The sequence below is a fragment of the Canis aureus genome, chromosome 17 (genome assembly GCF_053574225.1).
Source record: "Canis aureus isolate CA01 chromosome 17, VMU_Caureus_v.1.0, whole genome shotgun sequence".
NCBI lineage: Eukaryota > Metazoa > Chordata > Mammalia > Carnivora > Canidae > Canis > Canis aureus.
Genome location: NC_135627.1, coordinates 30,351,059 through 30,377,361, shown reverse-complemented (window position 1 = coordinate 30,377,361; position 26,303 = coordinate 30,351,059). Strand labels below are relative to the sequence as shown.

Here is a 26,303-nt window from a genome sequence, read left to right as displayed (position 1 = left end):
TGTCCTCCAAGGCCCAGCTCAAACCATACCTTATCCATAAAGCCCTCTTTGATTCTTTTACCTAGAAATAAACTTTCTCACCTTAGAACTTCCTTGCACTTTACTTGAACTTCTTTTATGACAATGGCCACTTTCTACCTTTGGGTGTACATATCTAATTTGTCTCCCTGGCTCTGTGGGAGTAGAGTCCATAGTTTTTTGTTCTTGACTTCCTCATAGTCATCAGCACAATAAATTGTATATTGTTTACCTTCAAATATTTGCTTAATAAAAGTACACTCTATCAAGTTAAAAATTAAATTTTAAGTGCATATACTGTATTAGTATTTTTTCAGATTCAGTATCTTTGATCTGTCAGCTTCGAATGATGCTTTGAAATGCAAACAGAGTAAATCATGGTGTAATTCATCAAAGAGCTTGCTTTTCCTGTATCACAAGGTTCTATAAGGCATTAAACGGCCTGTTTTCACTGATTGATCTCTCTGATCAAGATATTCCCATTTGCTTTGATGATCTTGATTTCTACTAGTAAGCTTCCTATCCTTTCTTTTCTTCCTTCTCCCCTTTGTTCTGCTTACTTGTCTTCCTCAACTTTCTTTGCCTTCTGTCTCTCTTCTCCCCACTTCTCCTTATTCCTCCTTCTTCTCCTCTCCTCCCTACATCTATCCTTTCTCTCTTCTCTCACTCTCTTCATCTCTTTCTAGCTTTTCCTCTTTCCTTCCTTCTCCCTTCAGTAGAAAGTTCTTTTTCAACCCTGTCCACGGTGCTGAACTTTAAATAAAGCTATTTGTATTCAGCCTGTTGAGCTGCCTAATGGTGCTACTAAAATTCTGCAAACAAAACAAAGCTGATTTTAAGGGATTGAGTTCCTATGATGTAAAAGTCAACAGTCTTGAGAAGAGTATATATTAGTTATTAACCACTTTGCATGCCATGTTGTTTGTTTTGCCTATATTTATCCCCAATTTGAATATGTTACATCGTAGTTAGAAATAATTGGACCTAGAGAAGAATTCCTATATTAGCATGGGTAATTGGGTGTGACATAATTTATCCTATCCAAGTTAAAACTTTGGAATATTTAGATGCTCCAAATCTGTCTTACCATGGTAGCATGTACATCTCCTACCTAAATAGGCAAAAATTTTACCAAAGGCATGATAGATGTTAAAAACATTTTTTTTTTGTAATTTATTTGATCTTTCTGTAATTATTTCTTGCTACAGGAAAGCAAATGAGAGAGATGAGCCAAAGGCTACGATTAGTCGGTATAGATCTGATGACACTTTAGACAGGTAAGGTATTTTTGAACCATGTAAGCAGAAAGCAAAATGTATATGAAATCCCCCATGTATATGATTTAGTAAGCGTGAGGTATTTAAATGTTCACCAAAGTAAGTTTTGAACCATGATATTTTATCCCCAAGAACAGAAGGCTATTCAGATTTAATTATCTTCCTCAAAATCTTGACTCAACATGCTATTTTTCTAAAATCCTGCTAATAGGAGATTGATAAGGACAATTCTGAAGAAACTGGTTTGAGTATAAGTAAGATGGACACTACACAGAATCTGTTCAGTTTAAAATGGAGAGTCTAGTTATTTTTGTGAATATGAGTAGTGAGTTCTTATTCTAACTTTTGGTCTTTCCATCCCAATGGTGGAAAAATGGCAGTTTCTGTTTTTATGGAGAAACTATACATTTTAATAATAAAATAGTTTTAATAAAAAAAATAGTTTTAATCTACTGTAGTATAAAGACTCTTTACTTTAGAAAGTGAAACTACTCTTGTGGGTGGCACTACAGTCACCATATGGCCTATTGTCAGTTCATTCCTACACAGAGGAAGAGGGCTCATCTTTATGGAGAAAACTGAGAAATGTCTATATTTTTAAAAATTAGGCTCCATACTTAGCATGGAGCCCAGTGCAAGGCTTGAACTCATAACCCTGAGGTCAAGACTTGAGCTGATAACCAAACTGTGGAAGGAGCCTCGGTGTCCATCGAAAGATGAATGGATAAAGAAGATGTGGTCTATGTATACAATAGAATATTACTCAGCCATTAGAAATGACAAATACCCACCATTTGCTTCAACGTGGATGGAACTGGAGGGTATTATGCTGAGTGAAATAAGTCAATTGGAGAAGGACAAACATTATATGGTTTCATTCATTTGGGGAATATAAACAATAGTGAAAGGGAATAGAGGGGAAGGGAGAAGAAATGGGTAGGAAATATTAGAAAAGGAGACAGAACATGGAAGACTCCTAACTCTGGGAAACGAACTAGGGGTGGTGGAAGGGGAAGGGCGGGGGGTAGCGGTGACTGGGTGGTGGGCACTGAGGGGGGCGCTTGACGGGATGAGCACTGGGTATTATTCTGTATGTTGGCAAATTGAACACCAATAAAAAATAAATTTATTATTAAAAAAAACAAAAAAACATTTAAGCTAGAAAAAAAAAAGAAATGACAAACACCCACCATTTTCTTCAAAGTGGATGGAACTGGAGTGTATTATGCTGAGTAAATGAATCAATTAGAGAAGGAAAAAATAAGAAAGGACTTGAGCTGAAATCAAGAGTCAGATGCTTAACTGACTAAGCCACCCAGATGCCCCGAGAAATGTTTATTTAGATTAAAGTGTAAAACCTCCACATCACATTTTATCTTATATTTGGTAGAGATGCTTAGTAAGTATACATAAAGAGCAAAATTAACATTTTTAGTTGGAGTCTAGACAATGGACACCTGAGGCCATTGGCATTTGAGGTCACTTGCTCTAGGTAAAGATATGCTGGTATTGTATACAATGCCAACAGCTGAATTTTAAGCATATATGCTAAAATTTATCGTATCTAATAGATTCTATGTTCAATATTTGTCAGTATTAATTCATGTAGGCAATGTACATACTTCTGTACTATTCATAGGTTTTCAAGCCAGTCTCCCTTAATAGAGGCTAATTTGCACTGGTATTCCTAAGGAATTAACTTCTCTCTGGTAATTAATAGCCTCAAAAAATGAGATCATAGAGGTATATGTACAAGATCTCATCTTCACAGCACTGAGTGGAGGGAGGAGTCAAAATAACTGTCTATTCACATTGGTCTTGGGGGCTGTCCCGTCGCACCGTTAAGTGAAGACGGAAACCCTATTTCTAGGAATTAATCTGAAAGTGAGATAATTATGCCTCAAGATAGGTAAATATGTAGGGGACCTAAGCCTTTGCAGGCTGTGTATCTGAAGGTCTATATTAGGCCAGTCAAGACAGAGCTTTGGAACATTAGCAATGAACTAGACCAGACGTCACAGGCTAACTATTTGAGTCATTCTCAGCCTCGCTGCAAATTAGAATCAGAGAGAGAGCCTTTAAACTTTACTGATAACTTGGCCCCCCCACCTCTCACTCTCAAAATTCTGATTTAGTTAGACTGAGATGGGACTCAGAAATTTTTAAAGCTTATGAAATGATTCTAATGTGCACCCAAAATTCAGAACCACCAATCTAGTCCAAGTTCTTTATTTTATACTCTCAAAAATGAGGCCAGAGATTACCTGCTTTATTTACACAAGAGGTTTAGTGGCGAGTTTGGTCTGCTCCTTCCTCAGGAGTCCTGAGTCATAGCAGTATGCCATATCTCTCTAAATGTGGAAATAGATGTGAGGGAGAGAACTCAGGAATCAGTAAAGAAAGGAAAGTCCTATCAGCAGGAATCAGACTTTCATAATTCTGGCCATTCCAAATGTGAGATAGGAAATAATTTTAGAAGGAAAACACCAAAATATATCTGGTATGCACATGTGTATGTAGTTCAATAATGCATTCATTTTATTTTTTATTTTTATTTTTAAGTAGTCTCTACATCAAATGTGGGGCTTGAACCCACAAACTTGGAGATGAAGAGCTGTGTGCTCCACCAACTGAGCCAGCTAGTCGCCCCACAATAATGTATTTATTTTTAAATAGATATGAGAAAAGTACTGACTTTATATTTGGAGTTATCTTTAAAATATATGTATATGTATATATATATATACATATATATATGTGTATATATATATATATATACAGGTAAAAGTATGAAGTGTTCTAAAGAAACAGTAAAATACTAATGTATGTGGCCTGCAATATGGCCCAGATCCTGAAGGTGGTTTAATCACTAATTTGTAAAACCTAGGTTGTGGTGACCTCTAGTGTTCACTTCTGGAAGTGTAACTTTTTCTTTGGTTCTTTTGATCATATTGCTAATGACTATATTTGAGTATTTCCTGTCTCCAAGATTTACACTTATCAAAACAACTTATTTCATATCACAATTTAAGCAGGAGCTTAAATTTTCAAGAGAAATACAAAGTTAATCTCTTTAAGTAATAAGAAATTGACATATGTATTGGAATGGTGGTTTAGAGTTCTCTCCATTATTACTCATGGACTGACCCCCTGGTGGCATAGAAAAGATAGTGGAGGTGAAGAATAGTGCAGGAAGACAGGTTGACCTAATACATGGGTGTTGAAACAATCACACTACAGAATCAGTTGTATGACATTGAGTCCTACTGGAAAGACTTTGGAGGTACCCTACTTCTTAGCTGGGTGTCCAAGAGAAAGTCACTCACCTTCTCTGAGTCTCCATTTTTTCATCTATAAAGTGAAAATAATTATGCCTCCCTTGTAAGGATATTTTAAAGAGTAGAGGAGAATGTATACAATAAGCAGCAAAGAGTAGGTAGCTATTTTTATTATTACATCTGCATGTAGATATTGCCCACATAGATTTACACTGTACAATTTTGATTAACTTCATTTATTTCAACATCAGCACTTGCCTTTATTTAAACCTTGAGAATGTTTGATGTTCTGTTTGTTTTAGACAGATTGTTGTTTCAGAGAACCATGGTAGCGATTTCCCAAGATTATTTTTTATCTCATATTAGAGCCTCATAGACAGCTTATAAAGTCTGAGTAGAATTTCCAAGGAACATTGAAGATTTAAGATTCAGAGTCACCTGACCTCTTACTTATGGTACTCATGAAGTGGTTCTTCCTTTAGAGCCCTTTAAATATAAACATCTCAGAGGCTTGGTAGCAGTTAGCACAGGGAATATAGTCACAGTCCATGGCCTGATGATCACCTTAGACGTGAGTTTTTATCCATGGATTCTAGGAACCTGTATAAGTTAATGCCTGTATTATGAATGGTCTCTTGAGAATATGGAACTCTGGAAGATTTCAATCTTCTTTCCTTTCTGTATTCAAGAGTTATCAATTTATGGTATTATGTACTATAAACAAAAACTTGTTTGGAGTTGACTCATAGCATTTTAATATATTAGGGTTATCTACCCAATACTTTAGTTACACATATCAAGATGACATTAGGAATTGAAATCATTTTAAACTTATGACAGTTAAGTCGTATTTTTCCCACATTCATTTTTATTTTAGAGTGAGGAAAAGTGAGTGTCCATCTTTCCAAGATTAGTTTCTATAAAGCTATGTACTAAAGTTGATGGTAAAGTAAAAAATTTAGAAACAGTTATAGGAGACCCATAGTGTCCGATCAACAGAAAGTTTTGCTGACCTTTTGTTTTGCTGAGCCTAATTTTGCTACATCCTAGTTCTGTGCAAGCCTGCAGAATGCTCCAGAGGATAGCCCTATGTCTTAGGAAGAACCTTCCTATCTGCTGTGAGGAAAGAATGTCTGCAGTTATGAGAGTCCACCATCAGCATGGAGACCATGAGATTCCTAATTCATCTTTTCTGACACAAGGGACAAATACATCTTTTCTAGATGTGACCTCTTTGAAGAGATCTGAGATTTGAGGGATTAAAACCTCTGATGATCAGTAGAGGCTATTAATTAAATGTATTAGTCAAAGTAAACTAGTTTGCCAGGGTAGAGTAACTCTTTTAACAAAGTCCTTCTCTCACCCCTGAATCCATTATTATTTAGCACAATGGAAGATTACTATCTGCTCTCTTTAGAGTCCAGTGTGATAGCCTGGAAGAGTAGGGCATGTCTCAGCTCCATGAAGTGACTCAGGGCCCTACATTCATGTTTTGATGCTGCTATCTTCAACCCATGGGCAACAAAACCATAGTGGGAAGAGGAAGAAAGAGCATGGAGGAACCCACAAGAGGTTTTATGATGGTTCTGGAAGTAGCAAACAACATTTCTGCCCACATTTTTTACTCTAGAACTCAATCACACAGTCCCAACTTAATTGCAATGAAGAATGGGAAGTGTGGTGTCCCTCTGTGCTCAGGAGGAAAATAAAATTAATTTGGCAAACATATATCATTGTCTATGCTACAAAATGTCTTTAAAAAGACTCGCCTTTCGTTGATGCCTTTTACGGACTTCGGAAGTAGTGTCATTGGATGGATGTACAGTTGGCAACACAGGTGCTGAACCCTGTGCAATAAAAAATCCACATATAACTTTGGACTCTCCAAAACTTAACTACTATAGCCCACTATTGACCGGAAGCCTTATTGATAACATAAACAGCTGATTAACACGGATTTTGTATGTTATATATAACTGAATTCTTATAATAAAGTAAGATAGAAAAAAGAAAATGTTATTAAGAGAATCATAAGGATGAGAAAATATATTTACAATACTATACTATATTTACCGAAAAAATCTGCAGTTCAAATCCACGTAGTCAAGGGTCAACTGTATTATTAAACAATAATGAATATAAAATAGTGGGTTAAATGTTCAATAAATCAGAGAGGCCAGTAGAAAAGCATAAACTTTAAAAATCCCAAACTGTATTGAAATAGCCTCATAAATAGATTTTATCTCAAGAAGCTTTTTTAAATTGCAAAATATTCTAAAATGTAAGACCTAAAAACAAATCTCTTTATCAGGAAAAGGTTATATTGTGAAGTTATTCTTTCATGAAAGAGGGATCAAAGGACTTCCATGACCTAAATGTTCATCCAAACTTGTGTCTTGTTTCTTTATAAAGGATCTCAGACAGAAATGATGCCACTAAAACATATAAGACCAATACCTTGGACAACCGACTAACCAATAGGTATCTGTATCTGCTGCTTTGGGAAAGACCCAAGTACAATGCTTTTCTAAGCATTACTTATTTATTTACAGTTTTTCTGTCCTACTTGATATCTTTCTATAAATTCTTATCTTCTATTTTTTTTCTTCTATTTTTTTAAACACAAAAATTCTGGAGTAAATACCTTTATTTCTCTTCATAGTTAGAGAAATAGAAAATCCTTGTGGCCTTGCTTAAAAATTGAGAATTCATTGCTTCAGGTCATTGTTTTCACCGCATTCATGTTTTTGTTTTAAGTGATCCTGGTGGCAAGAGTATGGAATACATATAAATGCCAATTTTACACTCTTATTGCTAAAGAAAATTACTGAACCTAACAAATAAAAATGTTGGGCTTACTTGATATTGAATTTTATGAAATTAAATTATTTCCTTTAGAATCTAGTCCAAGACAAAAAGATCATGAAATCACCTTATCAAATTTATTCAAATACTGATGCTTTCTTTCTCTTTCTCTCAAATAATGTCTAACTTTAAATAACAACTCTAAATTCATGGACAATTGCAAATTGATGCAAGTGTTCATTCTTTGTTGCTGCTCAAACTTTTGCCTTTTTTTTTTTTTTACCAGAAACACATCCACATTTAGATCACCAGAAGCAGCAAAGACGTATGTATTTTTCCAACTGAAGTTACATTTTAAGAATAAGTGTATTTCTTTGTACATGTTCAAGAAAAACCAGGGTATATGCCCCTAGGCCAAAATTTCGTTATAATAAAGCCACACTCCTATTGCTTAGGCAGAGTTTAGTAGAAATAAGAAAATGGTCCATGAAGCTTTAAATATTTACTATCTGGATTTTAACAGAAAAAGTTTACCAACCTCTGCTCTCACCAAACACCTAAACTTAAGTCATTCTTTTCTTTATTTTTCTTTTTTCTTTTTATTTCTTTCTTTCTTTCTCTAATTTTTCATTTAAATCCAGTTAGGATACAGTATGATATTGGTTTCAGGAGTGGAATTTAGTGATTCATCACTTACATACAACTCCCAGGGCTCATCATAACAAGTGCCCTCCTTAATACCCATCACCCATTTGATTTTTAACTTTTTTCCCCTACAGACTTTTATTTTTCCCTTTTTTATGGCCACTAACTCTTTTTTCCTGTATGTTTCACTTGTCTTTCAAAATACCCATCACATTACAATTCAACTGAGTCATGAAATTATAGGTTTGCTAGCAATGAAGTACATTTTCTCTGAAACATACTACTGGTGATTATAGACAGCCAAACTAGGTGGATTTTTGAAAACAGAATTAGTTTTTAAATTTTTATTTACACAGAAAGGAATTTTCACCTTGGACTGCACCTCTCAGTAGTTAAAACAGACCAGGGTCACTTCTATTTTTCTTTTTTTTTTTTTTTTTGAAGATCTCTATACATTAATAAATACTAAATAAGGATTTGAAATGGTGTGGTTTGTAAATGTTTTCTTCAACAATATAATACATTTAATGCAAAAAAAGCAATATAATTCTGTTAGTCACAATATATACAGGATTAAATATATAATATGAATCCAGAGCACATCAGAATGCATTGGTCCAGATTTCAGACACATAATGTCATATAATGGATCATTTCCTTCCTTCCTTCAGTTCTAGTTATTCAGATGAAAGCTTGATTATTTATAAAAATGGATAAACTACAGAAGAACTTATTTTCTGTTGTCAACTGAAACATTTTTGTGGTGAATAAAGAGCAGGCGGGAATATGAGTAGATTATCAGATCTTTCAAAGGTGGGACAGCATAAAAGTTTCAAGAATGTAATTTGTGGCTGTGATTAAACAGGCAACCTGGAAGTTTGTTCAGTGCAAACAGCACCAGCATCCCAGCTCCTACTTCTGCTACAACTCCTGTAAAGAAAAAGAGGTATGATAGACTTGTTGCATCTGCTTCTTGCTGATATTCTCTAGAGGATTGTCTTTTATTAATTTCTTTCATTTAAAAAAAATATTTTATTTATTTATTCATGAGAGACAGAGAGAGAGGCAGAGACATAGGCAGAGGGAGGAGAAGCAGGCTCCATTCAGGAGCCTAATGTGGGACTCGATCCCAGACCCTGGGATTACATCCTGAGCCGAAGGCATGCTCAACTGCTGAACCACCCAGGCATCCTCTTTTATTATTTTCTGAATGAATTCATCCACCAAGACATTCAGATGGCATTCAGAAGTTGGTCTCTCATCCTTGCTCCCCCCTCTCTCTTTCCAGGGATCCAGTGCCTACTGGATCATGGTGTCCTCAAACTTTGTCCTTTTCTGCCTAATTTCCTTTTCAAGCATGCAGTCTTGGGGTGCCTGGATGGCTCAGTCGCTAAATGCTTGATTTTTGATTTTGGCTCAGGTCATGATCACAGGGTTGTGAAATGGAGCCCCGCGTAGCTCTGTCCTCAGCATGGAGTCTGATTGTTGATTCTTTTCCCTCTGCCGCTCCTCCTGCTCATGTGATTGATAAATAAATAAATAAATAAATAAATAAATAAATAAATGAATAAATAAATAAATAAATAAATAAAATCTTAAAAAACAAACAAATATGCAATCTTTTCTCCAGGTTTCCTGAGGTCTTGAATATCTAGGTAATGTTTTTAATGACAGAGCTCAGCAAAGGGTAAGCTACTTCAGGTAACACCCTTAGTAGAGTCCTACTACAAGGAATGCTTTACCCTGAAATAATTATGACTGTGGAGTGGCCAGATATCACCACACTCCTGAAATCAGCCTGCATTGTTGCTGCCTCCTCTATTCTGTAGATTAGGTTGACCCTACTTCCAAGTACAGAGTCAAAGGCTCTATGCTGAGACATCAATGTTTGTGTGATCATGCTTCCTTCTCCGACATCCTGGGTGGCCTCCCACCTTCTGCCTGCGTAGATGTCTGTTTATTTAGTAGGCACAGAGAAGTAGCTAGACCTGTGGTGATAGAATATTTTTCCGGAGACAGAAGGTGAGGGTCGAAGCAATTTTTGCTTGTTGAAGAGAACACAGTGCTAGTGAATCACAATCAAATGGAAAACAAACATTCATGAACCTCAGTGCATTCAAAATATTTTTATTCTCTTTGCCTGCACCTAAGACTGTGCCTTGTTTGGGTAGGTGCTCAGTGTTTGTTGATGGGCTGGCTGATTGCCAAAATGCTCCTGCAGTCAGAATTCTGGTTGTGTCTGCAGAGTCTCAAAAAATGTAATCACCTTTCTCTTGGACCCAAATTTCATATCTCTTACCCACTTCAAAACTCTTTCCTCTGACAGGTTAGGCCTAAGTCAGGATCATTGAAGCGAGCAATAAGACTCTTACTTTTGTCGATGAGTAGTATCGACTACTTACATTAAGTTGAAATTGGCTTTGATCTCATCTTAGCTCAGTCCTGAAGTGCCTCAGAGAATAGACTTGCTTGATGAATTTACAGCCAGCTCTCCTTATCCCAGCCTTTCCTTCTCTGGGCTTTCTTCTGACATGTCACTTCTCCTCTAAACATCTTCATCTTTGATCCATATCTAAGTCTTTCTGACAGAGCCTCAAGCTATCTTTATCAATTAAAATTAAGTCCTGGTAATGTGAAGACATTTTTCTAATTGGATATATATGTGTTTGTATATATACATATATGTACATATAATTGAGGTTAGCATTACTGGGCATTTACTTATGTTTTCAATATTCTTACTTTCAGAGTTTTTCACTTTATCATAAAGCTTTTTAGAAACTATAGATACAGAGTAGAACATAAGATTGATTTTCATTATAAAATATCTCAGATATGTAGAAAATAGAAAAAGAGGTATGTTTATGATAAACACCCATGTACCCACTTGCTAGATTTAACAAATATTAATTTCTAGATTCTCTTCATATTTCTTTTGAAAGAAACACCCACATGTTGGTGTCAAGAAAACAGGGAAAGGAGCTTACTTGAGGAGCAGAGAGCCTGGATTGCAGTATAGTTACTTCCAACTGAGTTTAAGAAAGCTTTCATTTTATTCCCAGGGCTTACTGAAAAGTCGTCTCAATGCCTTTTAACTGTCAAATTATTTTCAGCTTTTCCTGGTAGACATGTGGGTGGCATAAGGTCTTTCAAGCACCACGTTTATAACTGATGTTGTTTCTTAACAGACAGTCCTGGTTTCCACCACCTCCTCCTGGTTACAGTGCCATCCCAAGCACGGGAGCAAACAGAAGGTAAGGGAAAGGTGGCTGATGTAATTGCTATGTAACTTAATGGAAGAATGCGTCAGATATTGACCATATGTAATTGTGGAGGCTTTGGAATAAATCAGAGGAGATCTTGTGAATTCTGAGAGCTGAACAAGACTGGGCTCAGTGGGAATGAGGTCAGGCTATCAGTGCCTCTGGTAGGAAATCTTACAAGGTGCGAGGAATACTTAGCTGTATTAGTTTGCTAAGAGCTGCCATAACAAAGTCCCACAAACTGGGTGGCTTAATAAAAATGTTTCTCACAGCTCCAAAGGCTGGAAGTCCAAGATCAAGGTGTTGGCAGTGTTGGTTCCCTCTGCAGGCTGGGAGGGAGAATCTGTTCCATGCTCTCTCCTGGTTTCTGGTGGTTTCCAGTCACCCTTTGGCATTCCTGAGTCGGTATAAGCATCATCCAGATCTCTCCCTTCATCTTTACAAGATATTCTCCCTGAGTGCATGTCTGTGTCCCACATTTCCCCTTCTTAAGAGGACACTAGTCGTATTGGATATGCAGTCTATCCAACTCCACTATGACCTTGTCCTCACATATCTAATTACATCTGCAATGACCCTATTTCCAAGGAAGGTCACATCTGAAGCAGGTTAGGGCTTCAACATGTGAATTTTGGGAGGCATACAATTCAATCCACAAGTGGCTGAGGAGAGAATGGAATCAAGCACCAGGCACGACTCAAAAGTGGGCTCCTGATACACCACCCCTTCCAGGCAGTGATGAACGCAAATGACTGGATAAGGATATGAGTTGCAAGTTTTTTGTAAACTTTAAGGGATGAATGGGTGTTTTCTACTTTTATTTTTTGTTGAGATCAATTATTATAACTAAGATTATAGACCATGTGGATGGCACTTTGTTCTACAAAATCTGTGCTAGGAATGTCAACAACCATTTAATTTAATATGTGATTATTGTGTGCCAGATATTGTTCTAAGATCCTGGGATGTATCAGTGAAGAAAACATGGAGCCTACACTCTGATCTTCAAAGCAGCAGACATATGTGCAGAACTCCTATAATCTATGCCATCTCTAACACACAAAGAAAAATAAGTTTCTGATTTGGTGTTGCTTTAGGGTATCCAAAATTATTTTTATATCTTCAACTCCCAGAATATCTTCACTGAATATTTCGATGTTCCAATAGGATTTATTTTCCCAATTCAACAATTGGAAAAAAGAGTTATTAAACAATGTGCTTGTTTAGTATTAGATTGTTTTATTTCCTAAAATTGTCATATGTTGTGTAGGCTTTTAATGTCTCTTTTATTTCCAAATAACAGAAATATTTGGAATAAATATCCTTTATTATAATTTAGGCTGGCTCTATAGTTTGTAAATAAATTTAGTTCATCAATAGACACAAAGAGCTCTTTCTATACATGTTGCATCTGTATATATATCTGTATATATATACACATATATACATATTACACATAAATATATATATTATTTATACATGTATAATTATTAAACACGTTGAACAATCACAACTTGGAATTACATCCACCTCCTGTTAAAATATTTTCTTTTTGAATCTCATTTATAGGTGACTTCCAATTATATGAACTGCCAAGTATGGATTATGTTTCTAGTTTAAAACCTTCTTTCCCCTCAGTCAGTGTTTAGATATGTCTCTATGAATAACACCTTTTATGGAGCTACCTAAGTGGGGAAAATATTTCCCCTAAGTGGGGAAAATATTAGCTAGGGTTTTTGCTAGGAAACTATTGTTTCCTGAGTATTTTAAGATCCATCCAATTTTGTCTTGATAGATAATTGGTACTTAAAAATATTTATTACTTATTTCTAAAATCTTATGTTCATCTTCTATTTATTATTCCAATATTAATGTAAAATTATCATTACAATAAGCAACTGGTTATATGACTATAAAAATACAGAAGGGTTATTCATGAGTTAATATCTCATGCTTTCAATGCCCATTAAACTTGTGGACCTCTGTTTGCACAGAATTGGTAGTGCTTGGCTATATGCCCTTACGATTTATTCATTGCTGGGTGTAATTTTACATTGAAGATAAAATGAGTCACAATGCTCCTATTTCTGGATCCTAGATCAGATCCATAGCGCCAGAACTAAAGGAAAGAGAAAATTATTGGACTAGGTTGATCAATTTAGATATCCTTTCCTTTTTTAGAGGCACAGATTATTAATATAATGGCTAAACTGAAAGACTCCTCTTTGAGGATCAGAGCTAATGTCATGCCAAGCTTTCAGGGGAAGAAGGGAATAATAACAATATACCAGTCTTTGATTTCTAAAGTGCTTTTCTTTGGAAGAGCTCAGAGTACAGCTTCTGTTTCTCACCTTTAATGCCAGTGCATTCCTAGGGCTGAAAAAAGAACCTTTTTTAGCGGAAGCTGAAAAATAGAAGCAATTATTAAATGATAAAAGGAAGCAAAGGCTTCAAAAAGAGATCTTTGTCCCCAGAAGAATGCAAAGAAAATGAAAATAGGTCAAAAAATATAAAAATGGGAGACTATGATTTTTAATACTAGCTAATAGCCCAATCCTAAGTATATTTCCCCATCCCTCACTTATACACTGGTCTCCTCTCTTTTCCCTTACTCCTGACTCCTGCAAGAGAATTTCCCCTTAATACTGACACTCTCACTCTCCTTCCTGTTCTTCATCTTGTGAACCTTCATTTCTCCCATCACCTAATCTTTCCCAGAGTTTTAATTTTCTCTCACACACCCCTGTCTGTGCAGCACGTTCGAAAAGACCATCAGACTTCCCAGCCATTGTTGGAGTGAGTCCTTTTATTCAACTTTTTTCCCCCTTGACGTCTCCATGGTCGTCTCCGTGGTTTAACACCATGTATCACCCTGTCCCTCAGTTGTTCCTTTCTTGACTTATGGAATATGGAAAAATCAAACTTAGGTGTGTTTGAATTAAAAATTTGCTTTGGCATTGTGTTTGGATTAAAATCTATTACAGGTATATATAAGCTGCCTTACAAAGCATCTCAAGCTTTTTTTTTTTTTACCAGCAGAAGGACTCATGCTATCAGAGCTTTATCTATACTTATATGTATACGTATATCTATCCCTATGACTATATAGGACTATATTTACATCTATATCTCTTTCTATGCCTACAACTATAGCTATACCTACAGGTAATTCTATACACAGTTAATAAAAGGTTGGTGAGTTGAACTAGAGATTAAATGATAAAATTTAATTTTCTAAAATAACCATATATAACAGCTAAAGAAAAAAAGCAGTTTCTTAAAATAGATATCCTTTTATGTATGGTATACATTAGTCTTACAATGAGAGATAAGATCTGGGTGATCAAACAATTTTGGAGTTAAGAGTTAAATATCTTTGAAAGCCTCTTGCTTTTTTTTTTCTTAACAAGATTAAAGAGAGAAGCTGTGGTTTATGGTAACAAGATATAGCATGTAAAGCTTGAAACTTAAACCTTTTCTAGCTGGTTTCTAAGGCAGCTCCTTGGTCATTGGGATGGAAATATTCTCTGACCTCCTCTTCCTTTTCTTGCTGAGAAGAGAAACAACCAGCATAGTATTTTGAATGACCAACCTAGACAACAAGGTTATTTGTTCTGAAACCTTATCAAATTCCCTGGAACCTATAATTTCTTTTCATTTTAATTAAGACCGAATCAAGATTTTACCTTTTATAATTGCTGTTCCTTGTTACAGTCAGCTGTCTCTCCTGTTACCTCTGTGATCAAACCCCTGCTTCACTGATTTCCCCACATTTCCATGTTCAAACCCCTTTCATCTTAAAAAAATAGCTTCTTGAAAAGTAATAGCCTAGGGGGCCCTGGATGGCTCACTCAGTTAAGTGTCAGACTCTTGATTTCAGCTCAGGTCATGATCTCAGGGTGGAACGATCCAGCCCTATGTAGGCTCCACACCCAGTGTGTTTAAGATTCTCTCTCTCCCTCTCCCTTTGCCCTCCTCCTCCCCACACGCATGCTTTCTCTTTTTCTAAAAAAAAAAAAAAAAAAAAAAAAAAGAAGAATAGCCTAGGGGCACCTGGGTGGCTCAGTTGATTAAGCATCTCACTCTTGATCTCAGCTTGGGTCTTTATCTCATGGTCCTGAGTTCAAACCCCACCTTGGGCTCCCTGCTGGACATGGAGCCTACTTAAAAAAAAAAAAAATTAATAGCCTAATTACACAAATCCATTAGACTGGCATCTTATCTCTCCATTGCAACCAAAGTTTTCAAAAAAGTTGATGATACCTGCCATCTTTATTTTCTGGTTCCCACTACCATTAGTTCATAGAAATAGCTCTCCTCAAGGTCACAAATGACTTTGCTGATAAATTCTTATTGACATTTCAGTCCCTATGACTACTTGACCTTTCAAAAGGCATCACTGGATATTCATGCCTTTAGGAAATCTCTCTCCTTGTCTTTTGAGAAGCTCCTCAACCCCCAACCCTTCCCTGCCCCAAACATACTCTTGGGTTTCTTTCCTCTAACGTTTCTTTCTCAGTCTCCTTTGCCACATCGTCATCCTATACTAGCCATTAATTGTTGATGCTCCTAAAGCCTCAAAATTCCTTCCCTCTTATTCTACCTTCTGCTCCTCCACAAATTATCCATGCCCAGGGCTTCAATGGCCACATTTGTGCTCTTGACTCCATTTATATCTACTCCGCACCTCTTCTCTGACGGATTTTGGTTAGCTAACTGCCTATTCAACATCTTCCCTTAAATTTCTCAGAAGCCTTGCAAACATAACATGTTCAAAATGAAATTCATAATTTCCCACACTAACTTGATGCTCTATCTCAATTAGTAATACCGTGCTCAGCCCACTGACAGTTGAAAACTTGAAGTTATTTTTTGTACTTTTCTTTCCTTAATCACCAATATTCAATCCATTTAGTAAATCCTATCAAGTTATCTACAAAATGCCTCTTGAATCCATATGCTTCCCTCCATTTCTACCATCATATCTTTTCTGGACTGTAGTAGTAGCTACCTAGGTATTCTCTCTTCATCTACCCTGATACCCACTCCCCTAATCTCTTCTCTACACTGCTGCCCTAATGATATTTATAAAAGGATAATGGAATATATCCTCCTCCTAAATAAAAATATGACTTTCCATTTTTCTTAGAATAAAGACCCAATCCTTAGTACTGCCTGCCTGCCCTTTCCTGGCTCCCATCCCTCACAACTTCCCGTTGCTGTCTGTTCCAGTCACATAACCTGTTTTAAATGCATCCTATCCCACCTTCCATAGACCATATAAGGTATATAAGGTCCTCTCTGCTTAGAATCCTGTCTTCTCCCCCATTTGGGGGCACTTACATTCTTGTGGCCAAGTTTTCATCTGGTTTGTCTTCAAAATATCACTTCTGAGTCATGTCTGTTCTGTTTTTTCTGCTTCATACTCACTCAGGTATAAGATATGGCAGCTTTCCTCCCCTGATTTGTTCATTTGTGCATAAGATTTTAATAAAGATGTGGGGTGATGAAAGTGCTAACAATACATTGTAGAAGCTCAGACCAAAAAAAGTCAAATGTAATATTAGAAATTCCTGTTTGTTAGTTCTTTGGCCACACCTATTATTGGTTATTTCTTCTTGGCTGACACTTCTCTATAGGCCTGATTTTGTTGCTATTTTGTTCAGCAGCTCCTCACTCCTTATTTCTTCCATCTTTCTTTTTTCTCTCCCTATCTCCTCCTCTCCCTTCATCCCTCCACCCCTCAAATTTCTATTAATTATTTATACAGGCAATTTAGTTCTCTTTTTGCTGTGAGAGGCTCTTCTCAGAAAATCTCATCCCCATAACCAAACATGATGATATATTCTTTCTTTGGGAGGCACTATTTTCTTACGTCACAATAATGTAAACATTCAGTCTCCCACACTTAAAGTATCAAAAAATCTCATTGACCTCTCTATCTCCTTTTTCTTATTCAGTAGTCATTGTAGTGAGTGAAGGATTTGGGTGCCATTCAAGAAAAAAAAAAGATATGACCTCTGGTGCACTGGTGGCGGAGGTAGTTGCACACTCTGAGCCATATTTGGATGGTGCTTTGATATATTTGCCTGGGGAGAGAGTCAGTCCCTTCAATAAGACTCTCCAAAAACAACTGCATGGGAGCCACCACCCAGAAGGGCAAGAGGGCAAGAGAACTCCTGAAGAAAAGGGAGATTCACAGAGGGGATTTTTATATCTAGGTGATGCCACTCAGCAGCATGGCAGGCAGTTTCTGAGTGAAGAACTCTGACCGAGAGCAGTGATTTGGGGTCTTTTATGGCTTCCAAAGTTCCAAAGTTGGACAGTATGGATGCAGGAAAAAAATCATAGCACAAAAATCAGTGATGGGATCAAGAGAAAAGCATCAACATTCTCTGGTAACTCTGACATGGTAGGGAGAGCTTCTAACAAAGGGATTTAGGGAAGAGGTCCTGAAAGAGGTGTGGCATTTGGGGGGAAGAAAGGAAATATATAATCCCAGATTTTCAAGTCCAGGGTGATTTTAAGCCTAGTGATGCCACCAATCAGTATAGGAAGAAACAGGAGCAGAATGGGGAATACACAATTGGTTTTAAGAGGTTGTGCAATGTTTTGGACAGGTGGAGTCTGGGATACTGAAAATATATATTTGTGGAGGTAATCACCAGTGGGAAATGGGGGAGTACTCAGGTAAGAGGTGGTGCCACAGATCCAGGTTTGGGAATGATCCCAGAGATTTTAAGTGTATATCTTCAGAAATGAAGTTACTATGGAGAAAATATTAAATGAAAAAGAGAATGAAAGTTGAACCTTGATGTGTGTCTGCACATTAAGTGATGAAGGAGGAGCCAGAAAATTAAACTGTAACTAGTTCAATTGCGTGGTAAAGGTGAAGAGTGATATGCGGTAGGTATTGGGGAAGCAGAGTAAGTGGATTCATTCTACATCCAAAATGAGCCCATTCTTCAAGATCTGGTATGAATCTTACTTCCACCATAAGCTTTCTTAGCTCAAGGTTGTTTTTGTCATCTGAACTTAAAAAACTTATTGTCGACAATCCTCACTTGGCAATTAATCGTCCATTGCCTTAGAACATTACTTATTTTCATGGTATACTCATTAACTAGATGGCATCATCTTATAATTTTTTGAATTATCCATATGACCTTATCCATAGTAATTTGTTAATAAGTACATATTGATAAATGAATTATAACATTTCTTAATAACTACAAGATAGGGAATTCCTTCAACCCATTATCATATTTATTTTTGTAGTTAGGCTTTATTCTATGTGCTTAAGCTATGATGACTGTTTGTATAGCTCCCTCACTCCCCACTTCCTCTGTGTCTGTCTCTTTCTTTCCAAAACGATTACTGAGCTCTATGTGCTAGGGAAGCACTTTGCTAGAAGCCAGGAATACAGAAATGTATAAGACTTAGTCCCAGTTTCAAGAAAGTCAGGGTGTATCAGGGAGTCAGTTTGAGTCACGAGTGCTAAACATGAAGACTTGCCCCAAATGAGAGTGAGTCATTGAGGGTATAATAAACACAAAGTTGCAATAGTCACAAAATATCACTAGTGTATGTCTTCAGTTTTCAAGTTCTTAAACTTTTCCTCATTTGTGAGTCCTTCAAAAGAGTGATGACATTTGCCAAGCCTGAGCCAAGGCATGGATAACAGGCATCATTCCTGAGAAATATTTAGTCACGTCACAATGAAATGTGGACACAGCATTTCTAGGAAGTTGAGGTTGAAGTTGCTTCTGATTTCAGAGTAAATATGCTCTGTTTATGACACATTCAAGTGTTTCTAACTATGTATTTAGGTGACTTAGAGATTTGGTGGTTAAATGGCATGTGGCGCTCAATTAATAAACTCACTGAAGTTGAATTAAGGTAGTTGCTTAACAGACAATATGAATGTTTACAATGTTACCCATTATGGTGATACAAGACCAGCAATGAAGCCACTACTACCACCACCACTACCAAAACACTAATGTGGTTTTTTCTGGAATCATTTCCAAAGACAGAGAAGAAAATACATACTTCTGATAAAATTAAAATAGTGGAAACATACCTAAGGAATTTCTGTAGGAAATTGCTATAGAGTTAAATGCTTGCTATGTACTTTTATAATTTCTCATCCATATTTGTTTCAACCTCTTCCTCTTCAGTGGTTTTCACATTCAGTTAGCTGATTGGTAGAGTTGAAGGAGGAAAGAAAATTCTGATTGAGATGTAAGTTGCCATGGCAACTTTGCTCTGGTTATATTTTTCTGTCTGTAACTATAAATGGTAAAATGTAACCTTTCTAATTATACTGCTTCATTTTTAACTCTATTGGTACCAAACACTCTGCAGTTTGTTGTCATGGTAAATTAAATCAATATGTTTTATTTTTATCTCAGCCAAAATCTTTATATTGACTAGAATCTGTTTTGTAAAACTTAAGATTCTAAGACTCTTAGTAAAATATCCAAGTACAGTGATTTTAAAATTTTATCTGAATGCCTAGAAATATCCATTGTAGGGGTTCCTAGATGGCTCAGTCGGTTGAGTGTCTGACTCTTGATTTTGGTTCAGGTCATGATCTCAGGGTCAGAAGACCAAGCCCCACCTTGGCTCTGGCTGGGTGTGAAACCTGCTTAGGATTCTCTCTCTCTCTCTGCCTCTTCCCCTCCCGCTCACATGTATATTTGAATGCTCTCTCTTTCTCTCTCTCTCTTGCTCTGTCTCTCTAAAAAAAAGAAAAGAAAGAAGTACCCATTCTAGATATTCAAAATAATTAAAATGTTAACCTGAAATAAGGTCATTGTTTTTATATAGCATTGTTTGCTTAGAGTGAGGAGAACACTAATTCAAAATATGTCAGTGAAGGGTTTAACCTTCAGCATAGAGTTAGTTGCTTTTTCAGTCCTATGAGGTCAACAGAGACAGTTTCTGATTTCATAACACTAGTTTTAAGTAACTTAAACACATTCAAATAACAACCAACAAAGACATCTGTGCTTACCCCCATTCTGAATTCCACCAGCCTTTCTCCCTTGGAGCCCCTGTTGCCTCTACTGCTACTGAGGGAGCCCCCAGAAGTATGATGAAGCGGGGTATCTTCAGGTTCAGAAGCAGGGGTGAGGAAGAAGCTGTGAGAATCAGGATACCTAGGGGTAAATGCCTTGCCCTTTGACAACTCCCTCTGCCCCAGTCATAAAAATCAAATGGTTTGATTTTTTAAAATTATTTTACCCTTTTGTAGTATTGTTTGAAGGTCTATCAACTAGAGATTATAAATCTCACCTCAGCTAAAAGCATGAAAATTCTGAGAGGTTAAAAGGGTCATCTGGTCATCCAAATCTTAGTGTCAATTACCTAAACCATGTTTTTGTTTTTTTGTTTTTTTCTGCAAGAACTGGGCAGAATTAGGACATGCTAAGGGATGGTGGCTTGAATTTCATGAATAGGGGATGGCTTTGGAGCAAGAAGACAGGGCATCCCGGGTATGGTATAGTGTGGGTGACCAGAACATACTGTGACATAGGAACTAGGTTTCCAAGAGCCTAGAAGAAGGGCAGTGGGAAAAGTGGGTGGGGGGGTGCAAAGACCCACACTTTACTTAAGAGTGTCAGCAGACTTGGGGGCACTTCTTTGTCTTCTGATCGTTCTTCTTCCTCTGTCAGGAATATAAGGAATATTAGCTACATGGAATCACACAGTATATACAGCCTTTTGAATCTGGCTTTCTTCACTTAGCATAATGCATGTGGGATTCATCCACGCTGTTGTGTGCATCAATAGCTCATTCCTTTTCATTGCTGAGTAATATTCTATTATATGGAGCCACAGAGTTTTTTTAGCCATTTACCTGGTGAGGGAAATTTGGGTTATTTTTGTGGGCTTTAAATTTGACATACAGGATTGAGGGCATGTCTGTTTCTTGGTGTGATCACTTCTCTTGAATAAATGCCTACAAGTGGGATTGCTAGGTCATATGGTAAGCATATGTTTAACTTTATAAGAAACTGCCAGTTTTTAAAGAGGCTGTGCTATTTTGCACCCCACCAGCAATGCATGAGAGTTCAAGTTATTCTACTTTGTTAACATCATTTAGTATTGTCAGCTTTTAAAACAATTATTTTAGGCATTCTAATAGGTGTGTAGTGTAGCTCATTCTTTTTTTAACTTATATTTCCCTACAGACTAATGATGTCAAGCATCTTCTCATATGCTTTCTTGTTATCTGTGCATCTTCTTTGGTGATGTATCTGTTCAAATCATTGGCCCATTTTTTGAATTGGTTGTTTGTTTACTTACAGTTGACTAATTAACAAATTACATACTGCTTACAAGTCCTTTGTCAGATATGTGATTTGCAAATATTTTTCTGCCAGTGTGGCTTCTGTTTTCATTCTCTTAACAGTGTATTTTGCAGAGAAAAAGTTTTTAATTTAATGAAGTCCAACTTATCAAATTATTATTTTTTTTAGTGAATTGTACTATTGGTGTTATATCTGAGAACCTTCTCCCTAATGCATGGTCACAGAGATTTTTCTTCTATAAGTTTTATACTGGTATGTTTTATATATAGGTCTATGATCCATTTTGAGTGGACTCCTTTTTTAATGCTAAAAATTTTTACAACTTCACCTGATAATAATTGGACTGTTTTTTATTAGTCTTTGAGTAAATATCTAAGGACGTAAAGATGCTATGAATTCAGCAATACTTAAAGTTTTGTGTCACCTTTTTATCTATTGACCAGAGAATATTGACATATTTTCTTATAAAGCTGACATGAATTACGCTAATTTAAATTTTATTAACTACAATTGCACCTACATACATTTGGAAAGTGCAGTATATAAATGTTCAAGGTGCTTGGTTTACAGCAAATGCTCGGGGCTCTGTGGAATTGAAGATGCCTTGTAATCATGCTGCCTTCCCTCAGTCATGTAATGGTTTTACAGCCACAGATCTAGACCAGTCTTCTCCTTGTATAGATAAAGAAGCAGAGGTTCAGAGAATCAGCCCTCTTTCTAGGGTCAAATTTAGTTAGTGGCAAAGCTAGTCTAGAACCTAGGGCTCTGGAATTTGAGTCCAGTGCACACTCTGTTGCTGTGTTATGGTTTATTGTAATGGCCTCTGGCCACTAGAAAGTGAGACTTCATTATAGTAATCATTCTTTTGAACATATGCCTTGCTTTCAATGAGATCTTTGAAAGTAGAGACTGCACCTTTTCTAGTTTTCGAATGCCCAATTTTGATCTACATTATTATGTGTCCTAACATTATGCCTGAGGCATTTGTGGCATAAGTGCTCATTGAGCTAATGTAATGATGCTGTCCTTGGGTAAGGAAGCAATGCAGAACAACCTGTCATTATTAGATTTTCACTGGGAATACCTGGAAGGGTATTGGTTTGATGCAGTATATTATAGAGAAAAACATACGAGATTCAACATCAGAAAAACTAAGTTGAAACGCTGGCTGAGCGTAAGCACCATGATACAGGGAAAATAACCTTTTTGATTCATTGGGGGAAAAAAAAAAAAAACTCCACGAGAGAAGGATGTTTGGATGGACCAAAATAAGTTTGTGAGAGCTTGAAGTCAGCCTGGTACTGAAACTCAAAAAAAATACAAATTCCATCTCCTTTGTCATTGTTATTAAAAATTCTCTGTGTGGGAAACAGGCAAAACATGATGGGAAAGTGAAAACAAAACTCATAGTTCAATATTAGAGTCAATTATTCTTGTTTCATCCTAAGTGTGTGCTGCAGTAATGAAATGCTCTTCACAAAGGCAGTCAAACAGAAGTCACAGAGCCAGGCATGTTGTGCAAAAAAGCCATACAAAAAGAAGTGATCTTTGTAGCAACATGTGAAAATGAAGTAATATAAGCCACTTCACAATGTTATTTCTATTAGCTCTGGCCTTTGGGCTATTATCTCCAAGTTTTCCTATTTCTTGTGAAAGCTGTCTTTTTATTCCTGAAAGTTATTTATTTATTTATTTATTTATTTATTTATTTATTTATTTATTCATTTATTTTACAATCATAGCCACTAATGTGGTGACATCGATCCTGCAAAGGTCATGTGGGCTTAAGGGAAAGACAGAGTGTACAGCCAGAGGTCAACTTTATCCAAGCTTAAACATTGCATCTCAAAGCAGTATTCAAACAGGATCATTCCACATGCGTGTCTCTTGTTCCCTTCTCTTCAAAACATTCCAGGCCACAGCTTCCTGCTTCGCTCTTGCATTTTAATCCCCCTACTTGGCATCACATCAAGCTCTTGGCATGGCATGAATGACTTCTCTCATTGCCCCTAAGGGCTTGGGTTCTGTCATCTGTGGCTGTCATTGCGGAGATGCAAATGAAAGCTCCTTTGAGATGAATTGAAGTCAATGTGGCATTGACTAGCCCCAGCCCAGTGGGGGGCTAAATGCAGCACCCTCAGAAATAAATATGCTCCTCTGCTTCACTTGGTCTTCACAACTGCACATCCACTTTTTCTTTCTTTCATCTCCAAACCATATCCACACTGTGTACGGGGTACCCAGGTCTACTTCTCTACCCATATCTGTTTCCCAGATATACCCAGTCAATATTTACCCACCTCTTTGAGGGCTAAGCCATCAGATATGGAATATACATAGCTTTTCAATCAATGTGATTCTGGCATAAGCAAAGTGTGGCACCATCATATTTCCCCTTTTTGTAATCCTCCTTTCCATCTTGTTACTTTTCTTCCACCTGTTCTCAGATATCCAGTGTTGTACAGATTTATTATCCAGCACTGACCATCTTCTTACCCTTTGCTCTACCTCTGGAAGAAAAGCATATAATCAGCTAATCTTCCCTGATACACAAAAGATACATTATCTCTTGTGATATCCCATGATTCCTAACACAGGGATATTTTTTTGAGAGAAATGATGATATTCAAATAAACAATATCCAATTATAAAATCTAGCACTAAACCAGAATGGGGAGACTATTTTTATGTTAAATTGTTTTATGTAAACTGTAAATCAGGCATATGATGTAACAACAGAACTCATATGAGCTCCTGGCACCTACTAGGTATTCAGTAGGGGAAAGAACAGTGAAGTTCAACGGGTCGGCTAAATTTGAACAGATTTCAGAAGTTTCAAGCCCCTTTTCAGTATTTATTTCCTTTCTCACCAAATAGAAATCCAGCCAATCACTCCTTCTTTCAACACATTTTTATTGGACACCCAAATCATACACAGTCCTAGTAGTTGAGATATAACTATCCTAGGAGCTTTTGGCCCCGTATGGGGACAGAAAATTATGTTTAATCCAAATCAGTGTCATAGAGCCATTAAAAGGGTGGCTAAGGAGAAACATAGGGATATATCTATCACAGCTTTGGGTACCACCAGAGATAGTAATGCCCACGCCAAGTCTGAAGGGCAAGGAAGAAGTGTCCAGGGGAAAGGGAGAAGCAGGCAAGCCAGGGAGCAGAAAGAATATGGTGGCGGAGATGGTTAGGAGTGCAAGTGTTTTGGCACAGCTACAGTATTGGGTTCATGTTGGGTAACAACAGCCATGACACTAGACATATAGCAAGCACTTACTGGAGCCAGACAGAGCTTGAATGCTCGGCAGGCTCTTCTCTTGGCTTCAGTGCCACCATCCACACAAGAGTCAGGAGACCCACAATGCTCCATGCTCGGCTGCTCCACTGCCCATCACCCAGACAATCAGTACCATACTCTGCTGAGAAAGATTTAGAACTAATTGCATCCTGTTCTCCATCCCTATGGCCATGGATCCCTCAGGAGAAGCCTGGTCTGACCATTTCTTGTCACCTAGACTAGCCTTACAGAGAGCTCTGTCCATCACTGAGCCTGACCCAACCTAACAGTAGCTTAACCACTCAAACCTTCTACAGTACCTCCCTGGCTGTGTCATCTATTACTCTCAAAACTGGCAATTCTGCAGTCTCATCTCTGACAAAATAGTATTCACCTCTGTTGGGATCCTCCAGAAGACTCTGCTTCCACAGGGTCCTAAAGAAGAGGAGAGGTTCTGTTTTCTCCTCATTGCTACTACTTATCAATTTTACCTTTCTCCTCCCTAAAACTCCCCTATCTTCCTTGAAATCATGGCATAATGAGCTTCTTTTCCTCATTGCAGTTATCTGAAGGTCTTGGAGTCACTCACTTGCACTCTTTGAAGACTCTGACGCCAGGCTCATTGTCTGTCTCACACATATCTCCTACCATAATGTGTGGTGATTTCCAAACCCATATGGAGAATCCTTCCCCACCCTGACTTCTCACTTTCTTTATCTTCTCACCATTGATCTTATCCTTTTCTCTACCTTAGCCTCTCATAGATCTTGCCCTTGTAAGTAACCATACAAATTTCAAAATTTCAGTTTTCCCATTCTCCTACTACTTTCTATCTATTCCATTCAGCCCACTCTCTCCAGTCCTCTGATTCCAGAAGTTTCTCAGCCTTGCCCCCACTAACCCATTGATTTTTCACATTCCTTCTCCCCTCATATCCTGTTCCCTCCACGTCCATCTCAGATCCATAATCTCTTCTTATAATCACTTCCTCACATCCCACCTTCCTTTCCTTTGCCATCATTCTCTTTGTCACACTTACTTGGCTGAATTATAAACTTAGAACCAACTCTCTGTTTTGTCTGCTTCTGCTCCCTAAGCAGCTAAATGTAGCAAGAGAAAACAATGGTAGTTAGCTTTATTTTAATTTCATGACCACGAACCTCAACTGAGCCATTGGTGCTGCCCAAGGATTCCTATCAAAACATGGAGAAGGCTTATGGAGCCAGATTTCCTTGTTTAGATTTCTCCTTCTGCCACTTTCCAGCTGTATCATTATGGGATATTTATCTTCACTTTCTGAGCCTCAGTCTTCTTGTCTGTAAGGTGGGGAGAAGAATGACATTTATCTCTGGGATCACAGTGAGGATTAAATGAGAGAGCTCTCTGTGTTTCCATCTATGACCAACCAATCA

The 26,303-nt window shown here is 37.2% G+C and overlaps 1 protein-coding gene across 29 annotated transcripts in view; it reads left to right on the top strand.

Moving 5' to 3' along the window:
- Positions 1–26,303, top strand: part of SCEL (sciellin) — a 297,545-nt gene that overhangs the window by 210,981 nt on the left and 60,261 nt on the right. For 26 of the 29 annotated variants that reach the window (XM_077855300.1, XM_077855316.1, XM_077855313.1 and 23 more), the window contains 5 exons: positions 1,227–1,295; positions 6,986–7,054; positions 7,665–7,703; positions 8,889–8,969; positions 11,212–11,277. In XM_077855300.1, coding sequence (XP_077711426.1) covers positions 1,227–1,295; positions 6,986–7,054; positions 7,665–7,703; positions 8,889–8,969; positions 11,212–11,277 — 324 coding nt within the window. The remainder of the gene's footprint in view (positions 1–1,226; positions 1,296–6,985; positions 7,055–7,664; positions 7,704–8,888; positions 8,970–11,211; positions 11,278–26,303) is intronic. The other 3 variants (XM_077855321.1, XM_077855319.1, XM_077855323.1) reach the window with 3 other exon arrangements.